Below are 25,893 nucleotides of genomic sequence, written 5' to 3' on the forward strand. Positions count from 1 at the left end.
TAGCTTACACAAGCACAAAATAAAAAGTACAATACTTAATGAGTAATTTCCGTAAATATTACCAATAAAATATTATTATTGCTGTATCTTACAATTTATTATATTTTATTTGCCAAGACTTAACCTGACTATTATAATTCAATAAAAAAATTAAATAGAATATTTAATTTGCTCTTCCAAGTAACTGTGTCTTTCCAAATGCAAAAAAACTGGCTGAGATTCTTTGCAGTACAGCCTTTAGATACTACAAGCAGACAATTCAGTCAGGGTACAGATATCAAATCAGTCCGATGCTTTTTCACTCTTGTTTACCTGTACTCTTTCCACTGTTGCTCCAGACAACCATTAGACCAATAAAGCTTGAATGAGAGCATGAGCTAAGGTATTTAAAATCATTTGTAAGAGGGTATCAAGCAACAGCTACAGCTGCTTCCTGAAACAAAACAAAAAAAAAAGAATGATTTATGGAAAAGTAGCTTGCTTTTATTCCTTACTATATTCAGAAAAGCTAGATGAATTGACAAATTTGAGCTGCTGCAGGAAGAGCTGCACAAGAGCTTTTTCTACCAAAAGCTATCTCATTTTTTATTATACATAATGTACAGACACAATTTTGAATTACGCTTTCCACGCATATAGCTGTTCTCTGTACTTCAAGTTACTATGGCCCCAACAAGCCTGTATGAAACAGCAACCAATATAAAAAAAGTGCCCTGGCTAACAAGTCATGAAAAGTAGGTTTGGCAGATGAAGAACAGCTGTCATAAAGAGAGGGGATGAAGGGGATGTCTTTAAATAAAACAAAAAAAATCAACCCATAACCTTGCAAAAGATATGGAGTAGCGGTCAGTTGTGGAGTTTTATTAGGTATATTATGTAAAAAATGCAGGTCAGCTCTAGGCCCAGTCTACTTTGCAAAAAAAAAAAAAAAAAAAAATAAAAGCTACTTGCAGTTGACAGCTGGCAAATTTAAGTCCTCTGGTTTTCAAAGTCTACAACAGACCAAAAAGCTGACCAACTTAGATAACAGATCCAAGTGAAAATTATGAAAACCAGATAAAACATTCTACTTTGTAATTGGAGTTGTTACCACAAACCAATAAATCAATTTGTTTTTTCCCCTGGATTAGAGCACCCCAACACTTCAGTTTACAGATATTCTTGGCAGGGAGGGGTGGCATTTATAGTTTCAGAAATACCTATTTCACAATAATATCCTCAGCTGGGGAACAGAAATCAAGGACTCCATGCTGAAGAACAGTTACTCAGACAAAACTAGTAGTGTTCAGTGGAGTATCTTAAAATCGCTGCCACTGGCATTGAACCAAAAATCATTCCCTGAGAACAGTGAAAGCTCTTCAAGTTATTGATATGTGCTGCAACAGATCCTGAACATACAATTTAAAAAAAAAAATGTTGAATTTCCATGGTTTTAAAAGCTTTGCTGTGTTCACCATTTCCAAGATAAACTCTTTTCTCAGCCTACTTACAGAACAGTAACTCACAACCCCCTTTTGCGTAAGGACACATCCATAAAACTTCTAATGGCTTTTCTACCCTTATCAAGGCAGAATTTTCCCATCAGGTTAGCAACTCAGAAGAAATACAGGAGCTATGTATGAACAAAATTCAAACTGCCTGTTAAACAAGCTATGAAAACCACCAACCATCACTGGGATAGTAACAGCATAACAGAAAACTTATGCTAGCTTTTATTATTCTGAAGAGTGCAATTATGAAAACAAAAAGGGGGGGGGGGTATGTAAAAGCAGACTTTCAGAGGCCTTCAGTAAGGTAGCCAACTTGGAAGAAGTTTCAGTGAGAGTTTTGTATTTGGGACCATTCTTTACAAAAACTTCTCTGTTTTAGAACAGAATATATTAACTCAAATAATTCCTCATTTTCCAGTTATAATGCATGCTACAAATGAATTTGATTCTGGATGGGTAATATTACAGTGTGGTGGGTTTTTTTTTTTAAACGAAAGCAGTTTGGTGGTGTTTTTTTTTTAGTATCTTTTATACTATGACAGCCATCACCTGTAGAACAACAGCAATTGCTGAAGAACTTTATTCCTTTTCTTAGTAGCACATTACATGTCATAAAACTTCAGTAGGCCCCATGTTAAAAATCCCGACAGTAAACTTAATGAAGTCAGTGAGGCTCCACCTAGAATCAACTGCAAGATCAGATTAGGGATTTTATCTACTCTCAGAATTGTTAAAGGGCTGAAAAGAAAAACTAGAGACTTATCTTCATTTCCCTACCACATAAGTCATTCTGGCTAAATCGTACTTACATGGGAGATGGAGAATAGTGCCTACAGACACATTTATGTCACTGTTTGCTTGGGTTTTTTCTATAATAATAATAAAGATAAGTTGCTATTATCAATTGCATATAACTGCCAAGCCTCTGAGTCGGTGCAACTGCCCCAGGCTTTTTAAAATATATTTCCAAGACAAGTATCAAAGAAAAAAACATTTGCAAATAACATTAAAAATGTTCTAGCCACTTAATTGGAAAATTCCATACTTTAGGGAACTTGAAATTTTGCAGGACTGCCTTTGTATCAGGAATACACAGCACTTTGAAGCATACTTACACATCAGCAAACATCACATGTTTATAACAACTTTAAAAGCTACATAAATTATAGTTTTCTAGTGAGTTATGCTTACAAGCTGGCTGCTTTCCAAAGTAAGCATAGTAGAAACAACAGATCCATTACCTGGCAGGCTTCAAAGCGAAAGAGGAAAAATGCAGCAGTTCTGCACAAAATTTAGCAACGTTTCATTCCCACTAGAAGCAGCAGAAACAATTTATTCGCATTTGATCCATTTCTGGACATGAAATCCTGTTCTCAATCTGTTAGGTTTTGGTGAAGATGGAACACCCAAAGCAATATAGCCAAAAACCACATTGCCAAACTACTGCCCCACTACTAATAATATTTCTGCTTCAAGACCTTACAGTAAGGGATGAAGACAGACATGAAGTTCTGCTCTGCTTTTCAGAGCCTTCTAGAGAAGAGTCTTCAAATCTCGTTTGCGCAGCCCACCAGCAGGATCAGTCAACAGCATATCTAGATATTTTTAAGTTTACATTACAAACCAGTATTAAGAACTGCAGCTTTAACCTCATCTTCAGCTCTGTAATTCTCTCTTCCCACCAGCTACAAAGGGAAGCTTCTCTTCTGATAGCATTCCAAAGAGACTTCCTCAGGGCTTCAAGTCGATCCAGGTCTTCAAAGCCGTTTCTAAGAGAGCACTGCATTTTCACAGCGCAAACACTTTCTTCACGCATCTGCGTGGTGCTGTGCATAGACGCAAGCTTTGCCTGGGAAGACGTACAGCTGAGTTAGATGATCTGTACTTGAGCTAATAAAGCTCCGTGTCTCAGCAGGGATTCTCAGCCCATGCACAGCGGCAGGCTGATGCAGATACGTTGCCTCTGGTTCCAGGGCTACTGAATCCGATTCTATTTTTCTTCAAACATTAAGCGTTCTCAAAGCCAGAAAATGTTTCACCAATGCTGTATAATAAAGCAACTCCTGTTTCTTGTTAAAGCTGCGTGACTTTGGTCCCTCAAACACACAGGAAGATATGAGCGATTGTTTGATTCTTACTTCTAAAGTGTTTTGCATTTAGATGCAAAGGACCCACTGCTATTAACAAATGTATAACAAAATGTTTTGCCTGAACATTTAGCAAGGTTGTTTTATTCTGTAACAAATTACCAGTATAAGAAGCTAAATAAAGTAATCCAATTCTGAAGCAACTGGGGAAGTTATCTGCCAGTGCTTATGCAATACTTGACTAAGCTGCCAGAAGACAAATGGAAAAAAGCAACATCTAAGACTAAGATTTTTAGCTTTTTAGCTTTGTATTATGTAAAATAGTAACTTATTTGAAACAGAAACTCAGTTTCTAATAAACTTCGCCAGAACTGAAAGGAGCTTATAAAAAAGAATTAAAAGCGGTTTAATAGGTGTTGTATTTCCCATCACAAAGACCAAGTCAATGTTATAGTAAGAATGAGTTTCACGTCAGCTGCAAATACATTTGGCAGTTGCAAACACATTAGATAGACACGCTGTGGCAGACACATAGATGCTACGCAATACAAGCATAAATATCCATGAAATAATTACAGAACAGCAAGTGACCTAGTCAGGGAAATAACCCATTATAGCTATAGATTTTACACATGTGAGCAACGCTCTGGCTTAACAAGAGCTATTAGGATAAAAAAAGGGGAGGAAAGAAGGAAAGCCTCGCAAGAGCTAAGGAGCCTCCCAACACATACTTGGGGCATCACTATACACCAACAGACCCCTTCCAGTCTCCAACTCAGTATTGCTGATGCCTTAAAAGCTGCAAAGCGATAGGGGAAAGGAACAAAAAGAACAACTTTTAAAAGACCTTGATCCTTAAAGCAAAAAATTGTTTGGATAGTTAAGGAAACTATGCTGCTCATACCTCAGGGATGAGAGGCCAGAAGATAAATACCCTGATCTACACCAAAACTATCATGTGGAAGATAAAGGAGACAGGTGACAAGGTAGCCATAGTCTAGAGAAGGCTATTTATTGGTATCCCCCCTCCCCCTTAAAAAACATAATACTAAAAGGAATCTAAAAGGAAATGCAATGACTCAGTCTTTGCACTAGATAAACCATATCCGAAAAAGGATGATATTATCCAGATTTGGCTGTGCAGATCATGCTACCAGAAATATCTAAATCAGGAATCTTCTCATAGCAGTTTTTATAGTCATGGAACATGTTTACTATCAGCTGTATCTAGACTTTTCTTTTGGGCCAGATAGATTTAATGATCTAGAAATTCATTATAAGGATTTTTTTTTTTTCCTTCTCTTGCTACAAGAATTTATCTTCCAAGCATTCTCTGTTATTTCCAAGTGCGAACACACCCTGGGGTATGTTTTCTCTTTTACTAAGTACCCTGACCTTTCAGGAAAAAGATTATACAAAACCACCGAATTCCTGGAAAGAAGCTGCTATTTCTGATTAGCATACTAATATCACAGAAACAGAAGCTAGAAGAGCTTATCTTCAAGCTGTAAAATATGCTCACTAATAAGTACCTGGGCAACCATCTAAGGATATATAAAAGAAAGCACATACATCTTTCTAGTTGCATTTGCAGAAGAATTCCCAAATGCAATCACAGCTCTTGAAATGCCTTTAATGAGCTCATTGCAATGGGCAGTGTGGAGGTGGTATTTTTATCGGGGAAATTATAAATCATAGACTTGTCAAAAACAGATGCTTATGACATTCCACTTCCCTCTCTTCCTCATCACTTCGAGGCTTCTCCCTGTGTCTTATGAAAGCAGGCACACTGCTGAAACTCTCAGTACTCCTAAATAACCAAAGGACAGTGTATCTTTACATACTGAGACACTTTGCATTCAAACAATACAGCTTCAAGACAATTAGTCCACTTCTGGCATGACTGCGAGGCATGCTAAAGTTAAGAAAAAGAAAACACATTCACAAGCCACAGCTACAAAGTTGAACACAGAAGCACTAGCACTAAAAATAACAATGTTGACTATGAAATATTCTTATATCCCAGAGCTAAGTGACATTTTTCATCTGAGCATGGAACAGACAGCTATATTATCCTATACTGAGATGTTCAGCTCTTAAATATTTTTGTTGCCAGCACGACCATCAAGCACAAGAGTAGTGATGGCAAACAATGCAACACAAGGATCAAAGATCTGGTATTACACAGTATCACACATTAAAGCTATTCATTTATGCTAGCATAAGTAAATACTAACAAAAGTATGGAAACCATTTAGAGAAACTATAGCTACAAGACCTTCATCAAACGAGGGACAGTAAAATTGTTCCAACTCTTTACTAAAATGTAATGAATTAATTAACCAGCAGTTGGGTCAACTTGCCATCTTTCCCAGAGACATAAAAACAAGACGACATGCAGGGATGCTGCTTTCCAAGCTCATGGACAGAATGAGTAGTACATGAATTTCTATTCTATTAGAGACACCTGAGAAATGCTCACACCTATATATCTTAACTCATACTGAGCAGGGTCTTAAACCTGATTCTCCACAACGGCACTAAAACAAAAGCCCCAGAGACAAGCAAGGCAAAGGTCCTGCCCTTCAGAGTTCTGCCTCCTCCCCTCAGCAGGTCCACCTTGAGAAACAACCAAGGCAATAACACTTCTGAAAGTTAAGCTGTGATTGTTAAGTTAAAAACTCCTAATTTTGACTTTCATAGGGGAACATATGCAGATACTTCTTCTGAGTGTTTCCACTCTTAACCCTAAATATGATTTCTTGTATGTACTTTGATCTGAATTTATGCAAGAGCACTGTCTTCCCACGAGGGTAGCTCTTAATATGCAGATGGCCTTAAAAGCTCTCCACAGAAATGCACAGATTGTTTTATTTAAGGATTAATAATACATTTTTCATAGTTTAATAGAATATGAATGTTTGCAACTTCTACTATGGTATCTACAAATGTGCTGTGAGAAAAATCCCAGGCTGTTATAATATCAGTTACATACTTGGATTAACACAAATAACTTAGATTAAGCCTGTGATTTCTGAAGGCTAAAATATATCATTTTTAATTTTGCATAAAGTTGCTCAGCACTGAAAACTTTCTTCTCACAGATCATTTTCACCTGCTCCTGCTGTTGTTGCAGCTGACCAGAGAGGGAGGATAGAAAGAATCAAAACAACACAGCAGTGGGAATAAAGGAACACGCTATGTCAAAGGGAAAGCCTAGAGCTATTGGAAAGCCCTATATTACAGCCAAGCAAGGTAAAACAACACACCTTCTAACGAAGACAATTTGAAGCCAATTACTAGCCAGAAGATTAACGTACTGACTCAGGCATATGTGAGCCTGAGTTTTCCATTGCCCATCTTTCCCAAGAAGCCTTGTCTAACTTACTGAAGGAGAGGTAAAGCTGGTTGTAAAAAAGTCTTCAAGAGTGCAGTAAGGAGAAAATTTGAAAACAACTTGAGGAACCATGGATTCCTGCTGAACACAGAGTTTTCAGCAACAGCTAAGATTTATTAGATTGAAAATTTTTTTCCAACATAGATACAAGCTACAACAACATGTGTTTCCTTTCCAATTCAGCCACAGCTGAACATTTTATTGTACTATTACTGTAAGAAAAGAAGCTTTCACAACAACTTTTTAAAAGATCTCTTCTTTTGGGATCAAATACATGTATTATTAAAGTAATGCCGGTACGAGGACTCAATCATTGGACTAAGTGATGTCAAGGATTGCTGAGACATTAAATATGATTACTAATTTTCATGTATTGATGAGAACATCAAAACAGAGTATTCAGAAAAATAACCTGAAGACAAATGTTCATGAATCTATTCTTTAAGACTTCACTTTCCTTCTGCCTTGGATTTGAATATATCAAGAAATGTAAACAACCTTCTAGATCAATATTTAGCAAAGTTTTATAGGCAATGCATACAGTAATTCAGTTTTTAATAAAGACATTTCTACCCATACTTACTATTTAATCAAAGTTCTCTTAATATGTTTGTTTGTGGGTTGTTTTTTGTTTGGTTTTTTTTGGTTTTGTTTTTTTTGGTTTGTTTTAGGGTTTTTTTGCTACAGAGGAACAAGAGGGGAAAAAAAGAATCAGTGACACCTTTGCTGGTTTCTGTTGTAAAAGGTCAGCTAGCAATAGACACCAAAGCCAGGATTTTTAGATCATCCTCCACCTTCACCAGTTTACTCATATGACAAATTAACAGTCTTTTCAAAGAGTACACTGAAATAACATAGCCATATAAATTCTGTTTGGAAGCAGCTAGCTGGTCAAACAGCACATGTGCTGCCCTGCCCTACTCCCAGCACGTGCTACTCTCTGATGTGTTCCCATTAGGCAAAGGATGCAGAGGTAAAGCTGCAGTCGGTGCTTTGAAGGGAGTATCATTGAGGAATACAAACAAAAAAATTAAAGGATCATGGTTTTATTATGGCACAACCCATTTTGTAAACAAGTTTGTATCAGCATCAGATGAACATTCCCATTAATTTTCTTGCAGAAGGCAAAACACTTTGTGCACGTACCACAGTATTTACAATGAAATAATCTTTATAAGCCATTTTTAAAGTCTCTCCTTGTAAATCGCATATGACTCCATATCTTATCCTTCTTTTTTCCTTTTTTTTTTTTTAATTAATCTTTGCTCCATAGAAATAATGGAATGGGGTAAGAAGTTCACACATAAAGCTCTCTCACTGAATAGGCAGTGATGACAGGATTTGCTAAATATGCATTTTCTCACCTTAAAGGTATCTCACTGGCACAGCCTGAGTGCAAGAACAAAAAGTAATGGTCTCTTGGCAGCACATACAAGCTGCCATTATTGTGATGAAACATTGAGCCACAAGCAGCTTCCAGAGCGAGACATGCTTATGTGAAGGAGCACATTTCTTTTTCAAGCGTTGTAGCTTAAATAGATACTGAGATCAAAAGAACTGAAGTAATTTTAAGAATCGCCTTCCAAGTCAGCCTTCATCTCTTTTGTACGTATATTACAATAAGATTACTGTGTTTCTGGAGTAAGGGTTTGGTTGTTGATTTTTTTCAAATCTTTGACAGAAAAGATTAAATTGAAAAGAAATTAGCTGCCTTCTACTTCATACTAGCAAAGTAGTACAGACTTTTTAAAATCCTGGATCAAAACTTATGCAATTTTGAATTTGCCAAGCCTAGTACCAATCTGTCAAAGAAGGACTTCCTTCATCTCAGGCATTTATGTAAGTGCCTTTAGTTGGGTCACTGGAATTATTTCCCCTCACTCCCTATCCCATCTTGCTCCATTCAGTAGGCTGATCCTATAATCTAATTTCACAAAGAAAAGTCCACTTTCTCTTCCAGTGAAGCAGCAAATAAACACACAGCTTATTTGGATGGAGGCTTGATCTACAGGAGGCTAATATTTTAGAACTTGTGAGTAAAATTTGCAGTCATAGTAGGAAAAGCTAAAAAGACACTTAACTTCAAGGATGCCTCACCTTCCTCACATCTCTGTGACATTAGAACCATCCAAATGCAAAATACTATGCAGGCAATATTTCTTCGTTTTTCTTCTAAGGGAGGGAAGGAACAGGGTACAGGATGCCCTGGAAGAGTTTCCTGTTATGAATAAAGGTTTTCCTACAAGAACATGCAACTATTGCTGTACACCCACACAGCTTAGAGTTTTGAATAAACTTTCAACAAATAATGAAGTTTAGCCCTCTCAAGCTGTTTTAGAGATCAGTTAAAGACTCAGGTTATCAAATTCACTAACATTTACATATGAAAAGAATAAGAAGTGACAATGAAAATTGCCATTTTTCTCCTTACATACAAGAAGCAACTAAACACATGCAGAGTCATAACAAACTTCAGCAATGAAAAAAATGTTTGCAAAATGAAGTGCTTTTGCAAAATAGCTCCCTCTTCAGTTTTCTTTCAGTTTGTTTCTGCCGACTTATACAAAAGAATATTCTTCCATCAGTGCCACCAGAAGACATTGGAAAACCTGCGTTAGATTCGAACTATATTTCAGTTGTCATGGGCTTGTCCTCCTCAAAGTTTAAAGCCAGAAGATACCATGAGATCATTTAATCAAATGTTTATGGAAGGCTATTCAATTCACTTAGCCAACAATAGTTTGTCTGAACAACCTTCCAAAAGGTTGCCCTATCTGAAAATACTAGCATGTGGATATCTAACGTCTCCCACCATTATACTATTGACCCATATTTTGATTGAGTAATTTTGTTTCCATAAAGATAATTGCAAGCTAATCATAGAATCATAGAATCTTTAAGGTTGGAAAAGACCTCTAGGATCATCAAGTCCAACCGTCAACCCAACACCACCATGTCTACTAGACCATGTCCTGAAGTGCCATGTCTACATGCTTTTTGAACACCTCCAGGGACGGTGACTCCACCACCTCTCTGGGGAGCCTGTTCCAATGTCTGACCAACGTTTCAGTGAAGAAATTTTTCCAAATATCCAACCTAAACCTCCCCTGGAGCAATTTGAGACGGTTTCCTCTTGTCCTATTCCTTGTTGCTAGGGAGAAGAGACCAACACCCACCTCGCCACAACCTCCTTTCAGGTAGCTGTAGAGAGCTTTCAGGTAGCTGTAGAGAAGTTTTATGTAATCATGAAACTTCAGTCTTCATTTAGATAAACTGGACAAACATAATAATAGATCATTAACAGCTAAGTACAACATTACAAACACAGCTGAATTTAAGCAACCAAACATTTTCCATATAATCATATGTATTCAAAGACCATCCTAGGCCAGATGCACACTGAACAAGCATCACCATGACCATAAGATTTTTCCCTTAGCCAGTTCTATTTTCAAAAGAAATTATAAATTAAAAAAAAGTAACCTACAGATGATAACACACAGACAGAAAAACTCCCTACTCACTATGCTGTGAGATTAACCTGTTACCCTCTAACAGTCCCAAGGATGTAATCTATTACTGATGCCATAAGTACCCCAACCTCCTGCCCCATACACACTCATTATAATACATTAGTAATAGGCTATAATAGTAATAGACCATAATTAATATAGTCCTTAATAACAGACTATTTAGCACAATCATTAAAAAATTTTCCTCCTTTTGTCATGACAACTATATTCATTGGGTCATTTTTCTCTCAACTCAAGAACAGCCACGTTTGTCTCCAGTCAAGTTACTCATAATTGAAAAGAGTAAACAGTGACCAAGCTGGGAAATTTAGTTTGCCTAGTTTATCAAGGGACTTTCTGAGTATGCATCTGCATACTCAGAACTTGGCCTTTCAACAAAATACTTACAGCTATTTGTGCATTCAGAGACAAGAACACAACAACAGGACTGTAAAAATCAAACACAGCAGTAAGTTTTTGCTCAGGGTTCCTATTTGGTTGAACAAACAGCTAAATAGCATATATCAGTACTTAGATGTACTGATACTTCAAAACAAGCTATGAATTCACAATTGGAAATGCATAAACAGACCTAAATCGAGCTGCAATACATCTACCTATTCCTGGATGGAAAACTCCCTTCGTTTTAGAAAGGGGAACTAAGGCAGCACTGCCACAGTTGAGGAAATTGCCAGTTTCTTTCAGTATTTGCAAGTTCCTATGACTTAACAGCTGTACCTTAACGCAGGGAAGATTCCTCTAGTTATATGGGGGTGCGAGAGTAGTTTTATTTTTTTATTATTTTACTTTAATCTTATTTTGGATTTCAGTTCTCAGTTTGTTCTTAAGACTTCTTTTCAAGTATCCCAAACTTGTTTCAGATGTAGTAATCTATCCAACTAGAAGAAACTATGCCGTCAGTGATATGGAAAGAGCCTAGCTAAGAAGTCAGCTTAATTTCTCTACAAAATAAGCTCCTTTTTCATAAAGGATGAAAAAGTTTAACAATGAAGTTTTCAACATTAGGAAGACTGCACTGCTTATGAGCAGGACAGGTAGGTATGTTTCTAATTAAAAAGTGATATTCTTCATTCAAGGCTCTCCATTTGGTTGCTTGTAAGTTTAGAGAAAGGAAATAGCTGGTTACAGAAAAAGTAGTATGTGTTCACATAAATCAACTACCAACATGTAGATCAAAACTGAATTAACCTCTGCAGGCAATTTTACTTCTAGTATTTAAGCTTTATTCTCCAACACAGATTGGCAGGGGTTGGCAGAGACCTCTGGAGATCATCTAGTCCAACGCCCCTGCTAAAACAGGATCATGTTGCACAGGATGGCGTCCAGGCAGGTTTTGAGGATCTCCAGAGAAGGAGACTCCACAACCTCTCTGGGCAGCCTGTTCCAAGGCTCGGTCACCCTCACAGTGAAGAAGTTTTTCCTCATGTTCAGGTGGAACTTCCTGTGTTCCAGTTTATGCCCGTTGCTCCTTGTCCTGTCCAGAGAAGAGTCTGGCCCCTTCCTCTAGACATCCACCATTTAGATATTTATAAGCATTAATAAGATCCCCAACAAATTAATAATTTAAAATTTAAATAATTTCATTTGTTGCACTTAGGGAGATCACATGCTTTTTCAGAAGACTCAAGTCTTGTAAATAATACAGTTTATCTGAACCCTGAAAGGGGGTGGGGAGAGGAGGGGAAAAGAGGACAGGACTTAATTCACTGTGAGGAACATTCAGATAGTTTGGTGATCAGATCATACAAACATTTATGGAATAAGATATTCCAAGAAACACTGCCAAGATCTTCAAGGGTTTACAATGCTTCAGATGCATTGAATGGTTATACTAAATTTTAACTGCACTAGATGAACATATTATTGTGGATATTTCTGCAAAAGAAGTAAGCCCTACCTTACAGGTACTAGAACAACCCTGAAGAGTCTTGATTTTTTTTTTTTTTCCCTTGTAAGAACAGTTACATTCCAGAGCTTTAAGCATGTCCAAGAGTTTGGTCAGACTAGATGTACTCACAGTAAATAAAGTATTTATAGATTCTATAGATCTTATTTTACAAGAGGTTGGTGAAGGACTTTGGCATTCTATCAACCACTCATGCAGGACAGTATTTCTGTTTCTCCAATAAAAAGGAATTAGTCATGCAAGTTTTCGATTCAGAGAAGAGCTACCCTTACCACTGTAGAAGATGCCAGGTGGTATTTGAGGGAATGAGTTCTAGAGAAGTCTATATCCACCAGAAAGAGTGTATATCAGCATGAACAGAAAACCACAAGTCAGAAACTAGGAAACTGTAACAAATTCCCTCACTGACCTTCTGTTAATAAAAGACCTTTGCAACCATCAACAGACATCTGCTAAACTAAAACATCCTAATTCCCACCACCTCTTCCCTCACACAATACACCTCTGATTAATATCCATTTTCTTTGGAAGCGCATTCCTTGCTTCCTGTCTTTGCCCATGGGCTGTAAAAAGAAGTTAGAGAAAAGAGGGCATCTGTCCCTACGGAGCATAGACTACGTCTATTATGTCTAAGCACTCAGAAGATGCAGAATAACTTCAACACTGAATATACACCTTTGCAAAATCCACATCACATTGGGCAGGAAAAAGCTACCTACTTGTCTTAAAACAAATAAAAAGCCCGAACTATGGACTTAAAGTAATCAAGAAGGAAGTGAGTCATGGGGAAAATTTCAGGGAAATTTCACATGAAAAGGAAGCCCATGAGCAATTTCATAAATTTTTCCATGCTCAGTTGTCCCCGCCCCACCCTTCTTTTCTCTTTCCCAGAGACTTGATGGAAGAGGGCAGGCCTCAAAATACTTTTATTTATCCTTCTATTAGAGGGAGAACAAAACAGAGAATAGACCACAGTATGCTCTGACACCCTGAAGATTTGCCTGTTGCATCTTTATTCATGGAATAATAATAATAAAAAAATAATGTATTGCATCAAGAACTGACAACTACAAGCATTCAAAAACCATGAATCACATTGCCAAAAAAACCCCAAACACATTAAATAACCATTCTACTTCCAGTTTTCAGACATGCTGTCAGGAAATGAATGGTTTCTTTCGTGTCCTATGTCAAACGGGCAGGTGGAAAATTCCCAAGCACATTCTTCTCATGGCTATGTTCTCAATCAGCGGGAAAGCAAATGTCTCAAAGTCCCAATAAGGTCATTTGGACTTATGTCTTAGTTCCTTCCCTCACACTCTGAGCCAGCCTTCTGTCTTTGCTCCTGCACTAGAGAAACCAGAAACTTGGGATGTTCAGATGCAGAAGGGGAAGAAAGATCCCTATAGATGAAGGGAGGTCCTCAACAACCTACTATCAATTAGCTTAAGTAAATTATCCTCTTTCTCTGTAAAGATCTTAAGTCATCACCTAATTAAAGAAAGAAAAGCAAGCTGTTTTGCTGTTCCAGGTCAACATACTTTTTTATGGAGAGCAGAATAGTTTGGAGAACAGATGGAAACACCAGTTGGAAGCCCTAAAGCACACTGATCTTCCTAGCTTCTCAGAAGACTGAGGCACAGTGCTCTGCTTGATACATTTACCTGTTCATGCGCTTACAACCTTTGCAGCTTCTAAACAGCACTCAGATTCAGCCTTGATTTTGAACAGGGCTCAAGAAAAGGCTTTCTCAAGAAAAGTAAACCACAAATAAGAGTCTCTGCATGGTAGTTTGAACTAATTCAAAACAAGAAAAATTGAGTTCTCATGCAAAACATTTGTTTCCAGGAGGTTCACAAAGGGATTCTGCTACTGAAATGACATTGTGTTTGTCTCTAGAACAAGTGTGGTTTTCCAGGAGTTTTCCAATGAGACATTGCCTGGACTCAATGAATCACACTTTCTAGCTTTTGCACTCTTCAAAATAAAATTAAAAAACCCACAACAGAAACTATACTAGCAATCAGAATAGAAGCAGAAGCATAAGAACTGAGAAGCTTTTTTTCTTACACAGACATGGTCCTCAGATTCCAGACTGTGTCTCAGTTTGGTTGGAATTCCCAAACCAGAGGGAACAGCGAATCTGACAGTCATTGACCTGGAAATACTTCATAGATACTTGCCCTTTAGCGAATGGTCACAATTAGGATCCTCAAAAAACATCTTAGGGAGGTCACAAGTCCCACCATGACTCACATGGGTAGAAATGTTTTCAAGTAATCAATTATTAGCTCTTTGAATGTGTCATGGCACAGTTCATACATAGTCACTGCACTATACAGATCAATCGTGTAGATCTGACAGATGAAAAGGCAGCATTCTCCCAGCGTTCGAATACATAAACCCAGGCACCAGGACTTCCTCTACTAAGTCCACTGATGAAGAAATTGTTCTTTCCTACCACACGTATGAACATAAGATTAAGTTGATATAAAACACCTTTGGAGAAAAAAATCTCTTTGAGCTCTCACAATAGTGAATTCACTGTAACCCCAAGAACTTCAACTAAAATAAGAATGATCTGTAGAAAACAGCAGCACATGTGACAAGACAAATCAGCTGCAGCCAGCCACCAGCATTCAACAAGTCAAAGAACTGACCTTGTGAACTCCGCTAATGGTTGCCACACACTTCTGGTATAGAAGACACCCGAACAGCTACTCTGTAGCTGCAGATAACATCCTGATTGTTGCTTTAAAAACCTGCTTCCTCTCCTTTTTGCTGCTGTTTGGTCTTAGTTTCTGATCCTGCTTCTCAGCAGCGGTCTTTGGCCCTTCAGTTGTATTAACTCAATCTGCCAGCACAGCCTTGGTTTCTAATCCTAGTTCTGGTCTGCTTAACACTGATTCCTGGATCTTCCTGCCTTGTGTTACCCCTCACCCTACTTACTACTTCTGATCATGTCACAGAAGCTAGAGGAGGAACAAGCAGGCATGGATCAGAGAACCTTCAGCCTAGGATCACTCTCTCCGGAGCTTGTATCCCCTGGTTTTCCCAGTTCTTCATAACAGTATTTTACTCCAGTCTGTCCTAAACTACAGGATCTAGCCACTCCTGCCCCAGTTAAGATTCCTCACTATCAAGTAAAAGAAGAGCAACAGGTATCAACCCAATTGATACACTTGAAATAAGAATACCAGCTGAGCGTCATCAAGGACCTCACAGTTGCCCTCAAATTTCTTGCAACCTTAACAGATGAGGACTAAAACCTTAATAGTCAAATAAAAAGTATATCCTTTACAGTACTTGTTCTCTAGCATTTTTGTTATGAAATCTACTCTGACTTAGATCAGAGGCTGAAAAAAGAGTCTGGTTTATTTTGTGGATTCTTTGGGAAGTTTTGTTATTATTCTGGGACAGGGAAGGAGAGGAACATTTAGAAAAACCTGGCAAGAAGTGGCAACACCCACTTTTCCTTTGTTATTTTGTCCCCCATTGCTGATATTTTTGGATTTTCATTCTGGAAAAAGAAGAGAGATGAGGACTTGTCTGAAGGAGTGTTTGCTGGGCTGCTTGCCCTCAGAAAATTGGAAAGTTGCCCAGGCTGAATAAAGGAAGGATTCTGTAAACTCAGATCTGACTTGTGTTTAACAGAACAACATTTATGGAGAACGAATACTTACAGTGTCTTGACCTAAGAGACTTTGTTATCTTGTATGGTGTTGAAGAAAGAAGTGACCAGTGGAAAAAAAAGCCACAGAAATTGCCAAACTGAATCAGCAGTAGTCCACCCAGTCATCCTGTCTGACAGTCTCTTGAACCATGTAGTTCATGAGAAGGCGCAGGAAGAAGCCTACAGTAGGCAGTGATGGCAAGTTTATTCTTAGTCTCTGTTAACATTTATCTTAAACCATAAAATACATGGGCTTATATCCTTCTCAACATTACTCACTCATTAGCAGGCTGATCTTGTCTGCTATATAAACAGACCTAATCCCTTTTTTCTATCAGCAATCTTTAAAGCCTTCTTCACTGTTGCCGAGTATCCAACTCCATAAGCGAAAAGGATTGACAGCAGCCAGACAACTTGCCTATTCAAGCAATAAAGGCACAAATCCCACCCCCAGTTTCACTCAACTATCTGTAGCAGGTAGTCAGTTGGACCCAATGTGATTAAAAGCCTGTAACCTTCTTAATAGCAAACGACCAGTGATTCTCATCATCACCCTCTACCCTCCTCTAGAATCTTTAAAATAAAAAAGTCTAAACTCTGTATCTGGTTCTAAGGAAAATTTCCCATTTTATGGAATACCTTAATAGAAAGCATTGTTGGCTGCAAACAGCACATCAGATTGTGTAAAACAAGTTAAAAGGCTTCAGGGAACACAATATTAGAGAGGAGGAAACTAGTAAGGAGAAAATTAGATCTTACATCTGGGATTTTTTCCGGACAGTTATTACAGAGCAAGGGATGTTCTTGAGAAGCTGTCTCTCCAAGCCAGGAAGATCTTGTTGAGCTAGCCAGCAGTCTAAGGTGCCAACTACTAAGATTTAATCAGCCTTTAATTGTTGGAGCAAGTTCCCACTCTGCTGCAACAACAGCAGTATAGGAACTGGGGAAAAGAAGGATGCAGCCATATTAATAGGCGCCACTGGCATGACCTTTAAGGAACAGCTGGGAGCTACCAGCTTAGACAGTAGAACCAGTATGAACAGTCATGTGAAAAGATCAAGTCTGCAATGACTCCTTGTAAAAAAATTACTTGTATTTTTATACAGCCTACGTTGCTAACACCACATGGGGTGTAAAGAAAAGGAGAGAAAGATGGTAGTTGGAGAAGTCTAGTCTCACAAAACAAAAGTATGTATTCCTGTTGCCTGCATTATTTATAGTAGAGTTTATTCATCACCACTCCAGACTATGAAATGTCTGAGCAACTTCCAGAGCAGAGAAGTGGTTCTTTTCCCCCTCCAAAATATGAAGAGTTTAAGAAACACAACCGACAATCACTATTTTATACAATAACAATGCAATACTATGATTCATTTACATTAAGTCTGACTAAATATGTCATTACCTTTAAATAGACAATGCAGCTAATAATTTAAAAACTAAAAATAGAAAGAAATGTGCTGTGAATCCTACGTCATTTACTCCTAATTTGAATATTATGCTGTCTCTCAAATGTTTTTGTATGTGCTTATCAGCTTTTTTCTCTTTCACTCATGTTTGCTTTATTTTTCTTTCACTTACCAAGATAACACCTACTTACAGAAATGCATTTCTAGAATTTTATATAAAGGACTACATTACCACCCTTCTACAGTAACCATGCTGACATGAAATGTAGATGCCGTTGTAGCTGAAGAACATCAAATGGCACAGAAGATGACATTGAAATATGTGGGAGCAAATATGCAAATAAATCCTTTATAATGAAAGGAAATAGTACTAAAAGTCTTCTAAAAATGTCAGCTAGGGAAACTCAATAAAGGTCAAGACATTCGGAAAAAAAGAGAAGTTAATCAAAGATTTTCTGTATTCACTGTCTTTTGTTCTGTAATTCAGTACAACGCACTCAAGGTTACTTTACATTTAAGAAATGATCTTTCTTGCCAACATTCACTGTTCATTATCCCAGAGGTCCAAAGTTTTGCTTGAAGCCAACCAAACCTGTTGATGTGTAAATTGTCTAAACCTACACCTTGCAGGATACAGTTATGCTAGCCTCCAAAACTGCAACTTAGATGATAGAACTTCAACATGATTACTTTTCACTGTTCTTGTATAAACCAAAATAAACAACAGGTGAGGAATGACCCCAGAACTCACTTCATATATTTCAAACAGCTTTTAATGTTACCATTCCCACCACTAGCAAATGAAAATAGGTGGGGCAAATATTTTTGTGCCAATAAAAATGTTTCATTTAACAATAAAGCGTGTGTCAAGAAGGCCAATTAAAATGTACAGGCACATTTTGAAGTCACTGAATTTAGAGCCATTCCAAACTTGAGAAAATAAACAAGCATTTCAAAATAGGAGCATTTTCATTATAAAAAAAATTACAAGCAGATTTCTGTCACCTAAAAGAAAGTCACTTTTTTATCATTTTCTTTAAACTATCACTCTCAAAATGAAAGCACAATCAAGAATGAGGGAAATTGTTTTTGATACTATGCATGCTCTTGAAACCTCTTATTTTTTTTTGTGGCTTAACAACCACATTTTCCTGTGTTTAAAGTGCCTCTCTCCCTTATAGCACAAGGCCATTACACAAGAGGAGAAACAGCCTATAGCAAAACAGAGTATGCAGCAAGTGCTTCTCTGTCCTTCCTCCCTCAGGAAAGAAAATTATTTTCCTATGGTGGTTTAGTCACAATGCACATTTAAATTGCTTTAACAGCAACTAGAACTACCACTTCAGTTCTCAATTCACACGCTTCCTAAGACTCAAATGATGAAAAGAACCTTGTCTCCCAAATAACACCCTTTATTCTGCAACTTACTTAGCTTAAAGTAGCTATCTCCTCTGAAGTTGATGAGAGCTCTAAAGGAATAAATAAGGTATCTTTTATTTTAAGGACAATCATCGTCCCCTGCGAATCACCTATGGGTGATCTCAAACCAATAAAGATTGTATGACATTTGCACAACAGAATCACACAGAATGGCTAAGGTTGGAAGGGACCTCTGGAGGCCACCCAGTTCAACTGTCCTGCTCAAGCAGGACCACCTATAGCCAGTTCTAGGACTGTGCCTAGTCAGCTTATGACTGTCTCCAAGGGAGACTCCATAACCTTCTTGGGCAACCAGTGTCAGTAACCATTGACCCTCCCAGTAAAACAGCGTTTTCTGATGTTCAGAAGGAGCCTCCTGTGTTTCAGTTTATGCCCATTGCCTCTGGTCCTGTCACTGGGCACTACTGAGAAGAGCCTGGCTCCATCCTCTCTGCACCCTCCCTTCAGGTAAGTATATACGTTGACAAGATCCCCTTTCCTGAGCCTTCTCTTCTCCAGGCTGAACAGTCCAGCTCTCTCAGCCCCTCCTCATACGTCAGATGCTCCAGTCCCTTCACCATCCTTGTGGCCCTTCACTGAACTCTCTCCAGCACATCTAGTATGTGCTTGTGCAAGGTCTCAACCCTAAAAATTTCCGGAAGCATCCGGAGTGTTCTTATTCGCTGGGAAATTAAGCCCACAAGTGTCCCTTTATCCTGCACAGCATGTCTACAATAAGGGGTAAGAGAGCATATGGCCCTCCAAATTCAGCATGAGGAGGTTTCCATCTTCAAGCACTAGAATAATTCCTTTGGTCCTGGTCTGAACTTAAACCAGAATAAATAAGGCTAACTTTTAGGAAACTCTGAATTATGCCAGTGCTTCTGAAAATACCTCCCTGCTAGCTGCAAAATTGAGAGACTCAAATCACTTAAAAATTCATCAGTCCTCAGCTCCATTTCAAACAGTTCAAACTTCAACAAGCAAATAATTAAGCTTATAATGTTCTTTTGCATTATTGCAAGGCTGAGAGAAAAAACTAACAAGACATTAGAAGACAAAACACAAAGATCAAGAAAATAAAGATGACATTTTCATACCAATCACTACCACAAATAAATGAGAGGAGGGAAACGGGTGAAATTGTTTCCAATTTTAAAAGCTTTTTATAACATGTATAAGGTCTCAGTAGCTCTGTGTCATAGTATGGCCTAACAAAATAGCTCAAATTACTTTCGGAAAAGGTAAATATATTCCAAAACAGAAAAATTCACTCATCTTCCAACAGTTCTCTCCTCACATTTTGGTAAGAGGACCCAACACCAAACATCTAGGTAGACTAGAAGACATGAGCAACAACTGAAAGATCCTTTCCACTTATTTATATTAATCCATTACTTTTTCATAGTCCTTTCCAGAGGAATTGACAGTAATCTGCAGTATGCAAAAAGAATATAACAGACAAATATAATGAGAAGTTATTTGATAAGCATCTCTTAGGACATCATAATTTTTAATAACTAACATTGTGGCAAAGAAGAAATTAATGACAGAGCAAGAAATAAAGTAGAGAAAGCTATCCTAGTAAACTAAGCATAACCGTCCTGGCATTGCTTCAGGTTTCAGTTTGGCAGCTGCTACAGACACATCTTATCTTCAAACTTTACAGCACAAAGACACTCAGACCAATCACTTTCAGCATCTCAAAACGTTGATAAACTGGAAACTTTGAAGGGGGTTGGAAATGGAAAAGCATCAACACAAGTGCAATGAGCAGAAGAAAAAAAAACTTGCAAAACTAGCTTTGCACAAGATTGCTCTTTACAGGATTCTCTATCCAACAAATACAATTAAGGCATATAGATAAATAGCTTATGACTTACACTGGTGGGATTTTAGGTATTTTATGGGAAATAAGAAATTTAAAGTGATCTAAAACCTCTAGAAGCATAATCATAAGCCTTTTTTTTACTGGTAACAGATTCCAGGCTTCAAATAAGGTTCAACTGCATTAGTCACTAAGGAAAAATGTAACAATTTTCAGATACTTCACTGAAATTCTTAGACCAAACTACAACAAAAACAAATATTAAATCCCTTTTAGAAGGAATATCATAAAAGGATTCTCTTCCAGTTGTTCAGGAACACTAGGCATTTAAAATATTTCAAAATGACTGGCTGTAGTTCAACACAACATGGCTAATGGGACTCATCTATCAATTGTCCCATAACACTTAATGTAGTCAAATAATTTCTCTTTATAACTTTCCATCTCTAGCTTCTATATTGTCAGATATAAATACCAAGCATATAGATGGAAAATGACATCAAGATATATCATAACTGACCCTTTTAAACCAAAAGTAGGTTTTGCTATACATTAAGAACAAGCTCAACTCAGCTGCAAGATGCCCTACCAAAGAACATCTACAACCTGCAATTTTGGTATATTTAGATCAAATAACTTCAAGTATATTTTTAGGCTTAACTTCACTGTGAAAGCCAACAAAGATTGGCCAAACCTGTCTATCACCAATTAGACAGTAAAAGTCAATCAATACATAGTGGTTCAGTATTAATTTCTCAGAAGAAAGGCATCCCAATAAACAGCCTTCATCCTGACTGCAGAGGCATCAGACTGAAGTTGAAAAAAATGGTCCTAGATGGCTAATACAATTTTCACAAGAGTTTCTTTATAGTAAGTTTCAAAATGTGAACAGACAGACTAGAAGAGGCTATTTTCCCTTCCCTTCTCCTTGGAACAATAACCATATGCTCAATCATGCATACGTAAATACTCAAAGAACTATTTCACTCTGGACAAAAGCAAGATTTAAGTGAGAGGCATAAAGTAGTATCTATAAAATTCAGTCAAACTGCAGAATCATTTACTATTGTTAACTACTTTGGATAAATAACTTGGAATACCAACAGGCTGGAGGTTTTTTCCTAGCCATGACATGATTAGCAGTCTTGATACTACATTCAGGAACTCAGTCTAGTTACTTCTCTTTGGAATCAGCACTGATCTCAGATATCTATCATTTTACATACAATAAAACAGATTGCCGGTAAAGCATAGTCTTAGAATACGGATGAAGTGATTCCACGGAAGTCTAACATACCATAACTAGTTTCAGCCCGAAAAGCATTTAGGTCAGATACAGCACCCTCAGAATTTTCACAAGGGAGAACATCACCTTTAGTAAGGGGTCATCCATAGCAGAATTACAGTTTCCTACATTCACAGCTAAAAGATCAGGGGCATTCGGCACCACCCAGCACACCGTTAGTGAATAGTTACCTTCATATTACACTCAAAAAAAATTTGGGACACTGAAGCTGCACAAGTGAACATACAGAAATCATAAAACACCAGAATTAAGGTTGTCTCTTCCTGGCTGGTTTATTTGTTTTTTCAAACAGGAACTCTGCCTCATCCAATGCACATGCTCTTGACAGCAGGGTTAACAGGGAGAAACTACTTTATATTTCTTTTCCCCCTTCTCATAGTACAGTGCTAAAATTAGCCTAAGCTATTAAAATCCTAGGACGAAAAACCTTTTATTTTCCTCCTCTGTATTATGCTCAATATATTACTATCTGAAAGTGTTACAGGTGAAAATACATTAAAATACATTACTGACAACAGATCTTACTTATATTTTTATAACTCAAGAACCACAGCACAAAGTATTGTGTCTGTCTAATCTGGAATCTAATTTTTTCAGAATATTTGTCCCTGTGCAGTACATCACAAGCACAATCCACAGCTGCTATTAGCTTCAGTCACAGCTGTGAAAGCTTTGCATTCTTTATTTTATAGGTGTCCAACGTTAAACCTTACTACTCTTTTCTTCTTACTATACTTTAAAACTTACTAATACAAGGATCACAATTAGTTACTATTAATAACAACATTAGCTGTCTTGCTTATCAAGTAAAAAGCAAAATCCAATTCTTCAGAGTTGCATTTAACTAAAGAAACCTTCAGATTATCATCATATTCAATCTTTTATTCAGATCGGTATACAACATCAAGCACGTGCAACAAGTAAAATGGGTTCTACAGATCACATTCCTTAAATCCTTACGGCATTCCTAAAACACAAGCCATTCTAAAGAAAAAGTTTAAGGGAGGAAAAGGTAATGTGTTAATGGAAGTACAGACTGTCAATTCACATGTGGAGATGTGACATTAAAAAATTTAGCCCATATATCATTTGGTACTTATGTTTCTGTTGGTATTTTAACAAAGTCTAAGATCACAAGCCTAGTGTGAACAGCTGTTCAGCTTTAATAGCAATCATGTAACTTGAGAAACGTAATTTTAGTATTTTCAAGGGACAAAAGAAAACACACTGATCTTCATGAATTTCCAGAAAATACTTATAATGAAAAGGCAGGATTCTTAAACAGAGGAAAACCTAACATTCCTGTATACAATATTTATGCTTTTATAAAAATCAAACCCTCAACGTTTCAGTAGGTCACATAACCATAACAACTAAGCATCCCCTCCAACCTCTTCACCTAAATATAAAAATTGGAGCATTACCTAGAAAGGTAACAGACATAACTGTTTCTTTATTTGCTACATTCCAGGGTAGATCTGATAGCATCGACAGATTAATGGGGAAAAGAGCAAAGTGCTCATGTTTCAAACCATTATAGTAAATCTGCATATTCAGTGTACAACTCCTTAAAGCCAACAAGCCAGACTGGATTAAAGAAAGAGTAAATCCCATTATATTTCATGTTTCACATGCCTGATTCAGGTTCCTTTTTATGTGCACTTCACTATTTTCCTCTACAGAAGCAAAATAATGCCTCCTACTGCTATTAATTGATTTTCAAATAAAAACATTAATATGAAAATCCTAAAATGTAGCCTATTTTCTTTTTGATATAAATTCTGTCCATCAAAAGAATCAATGAAAGCAAGCTTATAGAATTTGAAGGTAATAAATTATAATGACTCCAAGTCTTTGTCTTTTTTTTTCCCCTACTAGTTACATTGTAGTCAGAAAATTTCTTTATTCTACATTAGAGAACAACTTACCTAAGTCAAGTTCCTTCTGAAAAAATAAACTGGTGGCTTTTAATAATGGTTGTGTTTAGGAGAGGCTTATATAGAACTTCTCTAACCTTCTTCCAGAGCAAAAATAGTTAAAGTGTTTTAATTAATCCACTTTTCCTTGACAAATATTTCCTTTACAATGTTTTTAATATAACTCAACATTGGCTGCATCTTTCTTGACAGCTGGTATTTCCTTAACAGAGAATGTCTCAAATAGCTTATGTATAACATTCTTTCTAAAATTCATTTCCTTTCTGTGTAAGAAGTTAATGCACCAGGAAAAAAAAAAAAAAGCAGGAATGTTTCATGCCATGTGGGATATAACAGTTCTACAGTTTTGCTTTAAATTAGCCCAATGTTTTTGTAGAAATATTATTAATATGGCTGTAGCTTAACATTTGGAAAAAGGAAAAATACTTGCCCAGAACTTTGGTTCTCTCCAGATCTCATTCCAACATGAACTTCACTTTTATGTTCTAGCTCTTCAACACGTCTGGTGGAAATCTGACAGCTCTTAGTAAGGTTCAGCTTAGGGCAAAGATGTTAAGAAACAAGAGGCTGATAGTTCTACATCAAATATCTCCCCAACCAGAAATGAAAGATCTTGCTAACTTCATTCTAAACATTAGAATTATTCAAGACATTGAAACTGACAGAAAAGCATACCATAATCTTTCTCAAGAGAAGCTCAGACATTGAGGTCTCACAAAGGAAGATGCAGCTCCCAAGTGTGGGCCACTCTTCCATACCGACATCAAATCCCAGGTTCTTAAGAGCTGCGAGACTTGCACCAGTTGCATGCAGAACAACTAAGGTCCCACACGCAAAAGTCCTGGGAATTGGTATCTTTACAGGATATTGAGGTCAAACAAAGGCATTTGCTTTAGAGTCTGTAATGTATAATCCCTGTAAAGGTTGTAAATGCTTAACTAAATGGCTGTAGAACTACAGCAGTAACATCAGTTTTCAAGTGATGAAGAAATACCTGCTGGTAATTTCTCTTTCCTCTTGTCATGCTATAAGCATTCATTAAAAGATTACTCTTCTGCCAGACCAGATCATTTTCAGTACTGCTGAAAATTTTCATTCCAAAATATTCTGCAGCCTGTGGAACCCAATGTACAACAATATTTTGCAACTACTATTTCCCATTTTTGGGGTATCTCCTAGCCAATGTGTCATTTTGTGGTACTCCTAGTAAACGTTATCATCTGTGTTAATACTGTACATATAGAATACCTTCAATGCAAATCCAAAGCTACTAGACGGTTTCCCTAAATTTTAAGGTTTGCTTATGTTTATGAATAAATGACGTGCTTCTGAACTTCAGCAAAAGCCTGTCCTAAATATGCCTTTTTCAGCTAATTCTGTATTTCAAGACATAGTGAGAGATGATGGAGACAAGAAACGTAATCTTTCTTTCTAACATGCAAACTCATGTTAGCATTCTGCTCACAACGATGCTACCTTCTGTTCTGAAAGCGAGCTTAATTCTGCATGCCTGGCACTCATAATCGTAAAGCTATGGACAAGATACACAATGTTAGTTTGCTTAGCAGATTTTTACGGATGCCTTACATAAAATAAAAAAAGAAAACAGCCATATTTACCACCTCTATCTCCCACTGTCTACATATAAAACAAACAAGACACTGAACACACTTGGGGCTGCAGGCAACATGGGAACAACTTAAAGCTTCCCTTAAAAAAAAAAGTAATTGCTAGAGCCACTTCAGGGGCATAGTGCTGTTGCAGAAGGGCGATAGTCTGCCAAGCTGCAAAGGCACAGAGAAGGCAGACCATCAGAAAATCTTACCAGCATGTGACTGACACAATCAAAGCTTACTAAATCCTCTAAGCTTTTCATAAGGTTCTTTCATTAATTCAAAATAACTGCTA

The 25,893-nt window shown here is 37.2% G+C and overlaps 1 protein-coding gene across 9 annotated transcripts in view; it reads right to left on the reverse strand.

The window, feature by feature from the left end:
- The window catches only part of LCLAT1 (lysocardiolipin acyltransferase 1), a 119,384-nt gene that overhangs the window by 85,172 nt on the left and 8,319 nt on the right, over positions 1-25,893 (reverse strand). Inside the window, exon 3 of one of the 9 annotated variants that reach the window (XM_075749423.1) lies at positions 10,151-10,247. The exons of 3 other annotated variants lie outside the window; for them this stretch is intronic. Coding sequence is in view for 2 of the 6 variants with exons in the window: in XM_075749419.1 (XP_075605534.1) it covers positions 3,140-3,324 (185 nt within the window). In the remaining 4 variants the exon portion in view is untranslated. Of the gene's footprint in view, positions 1-312; positions 415-3,114; positions 3,396-10,150; positions 10,248-23,976; positions 24,071-25,893 lie in introns of those variants that run through there. 5 more of the 9 variants (XM_075749422.1, XM_075749419.1, XM_075749418.1 and 2 more) reach the window with 5 other exon arrangements.

This window comes from Balearica regulorum, chromosome 3 (assembly GCF_011004875.1).
Source record: "Balearica regulorum gibbericeps isolate bBalReg1 chromosome 3, bBalReg1.pri, whole genome shotgun sequence".
Taxonomy (NCBI): Eukaryota; Metazoa; Chordata; class Aves; order Gruiformes; family Gruidae; genus Balearica; species Balearica regulorum.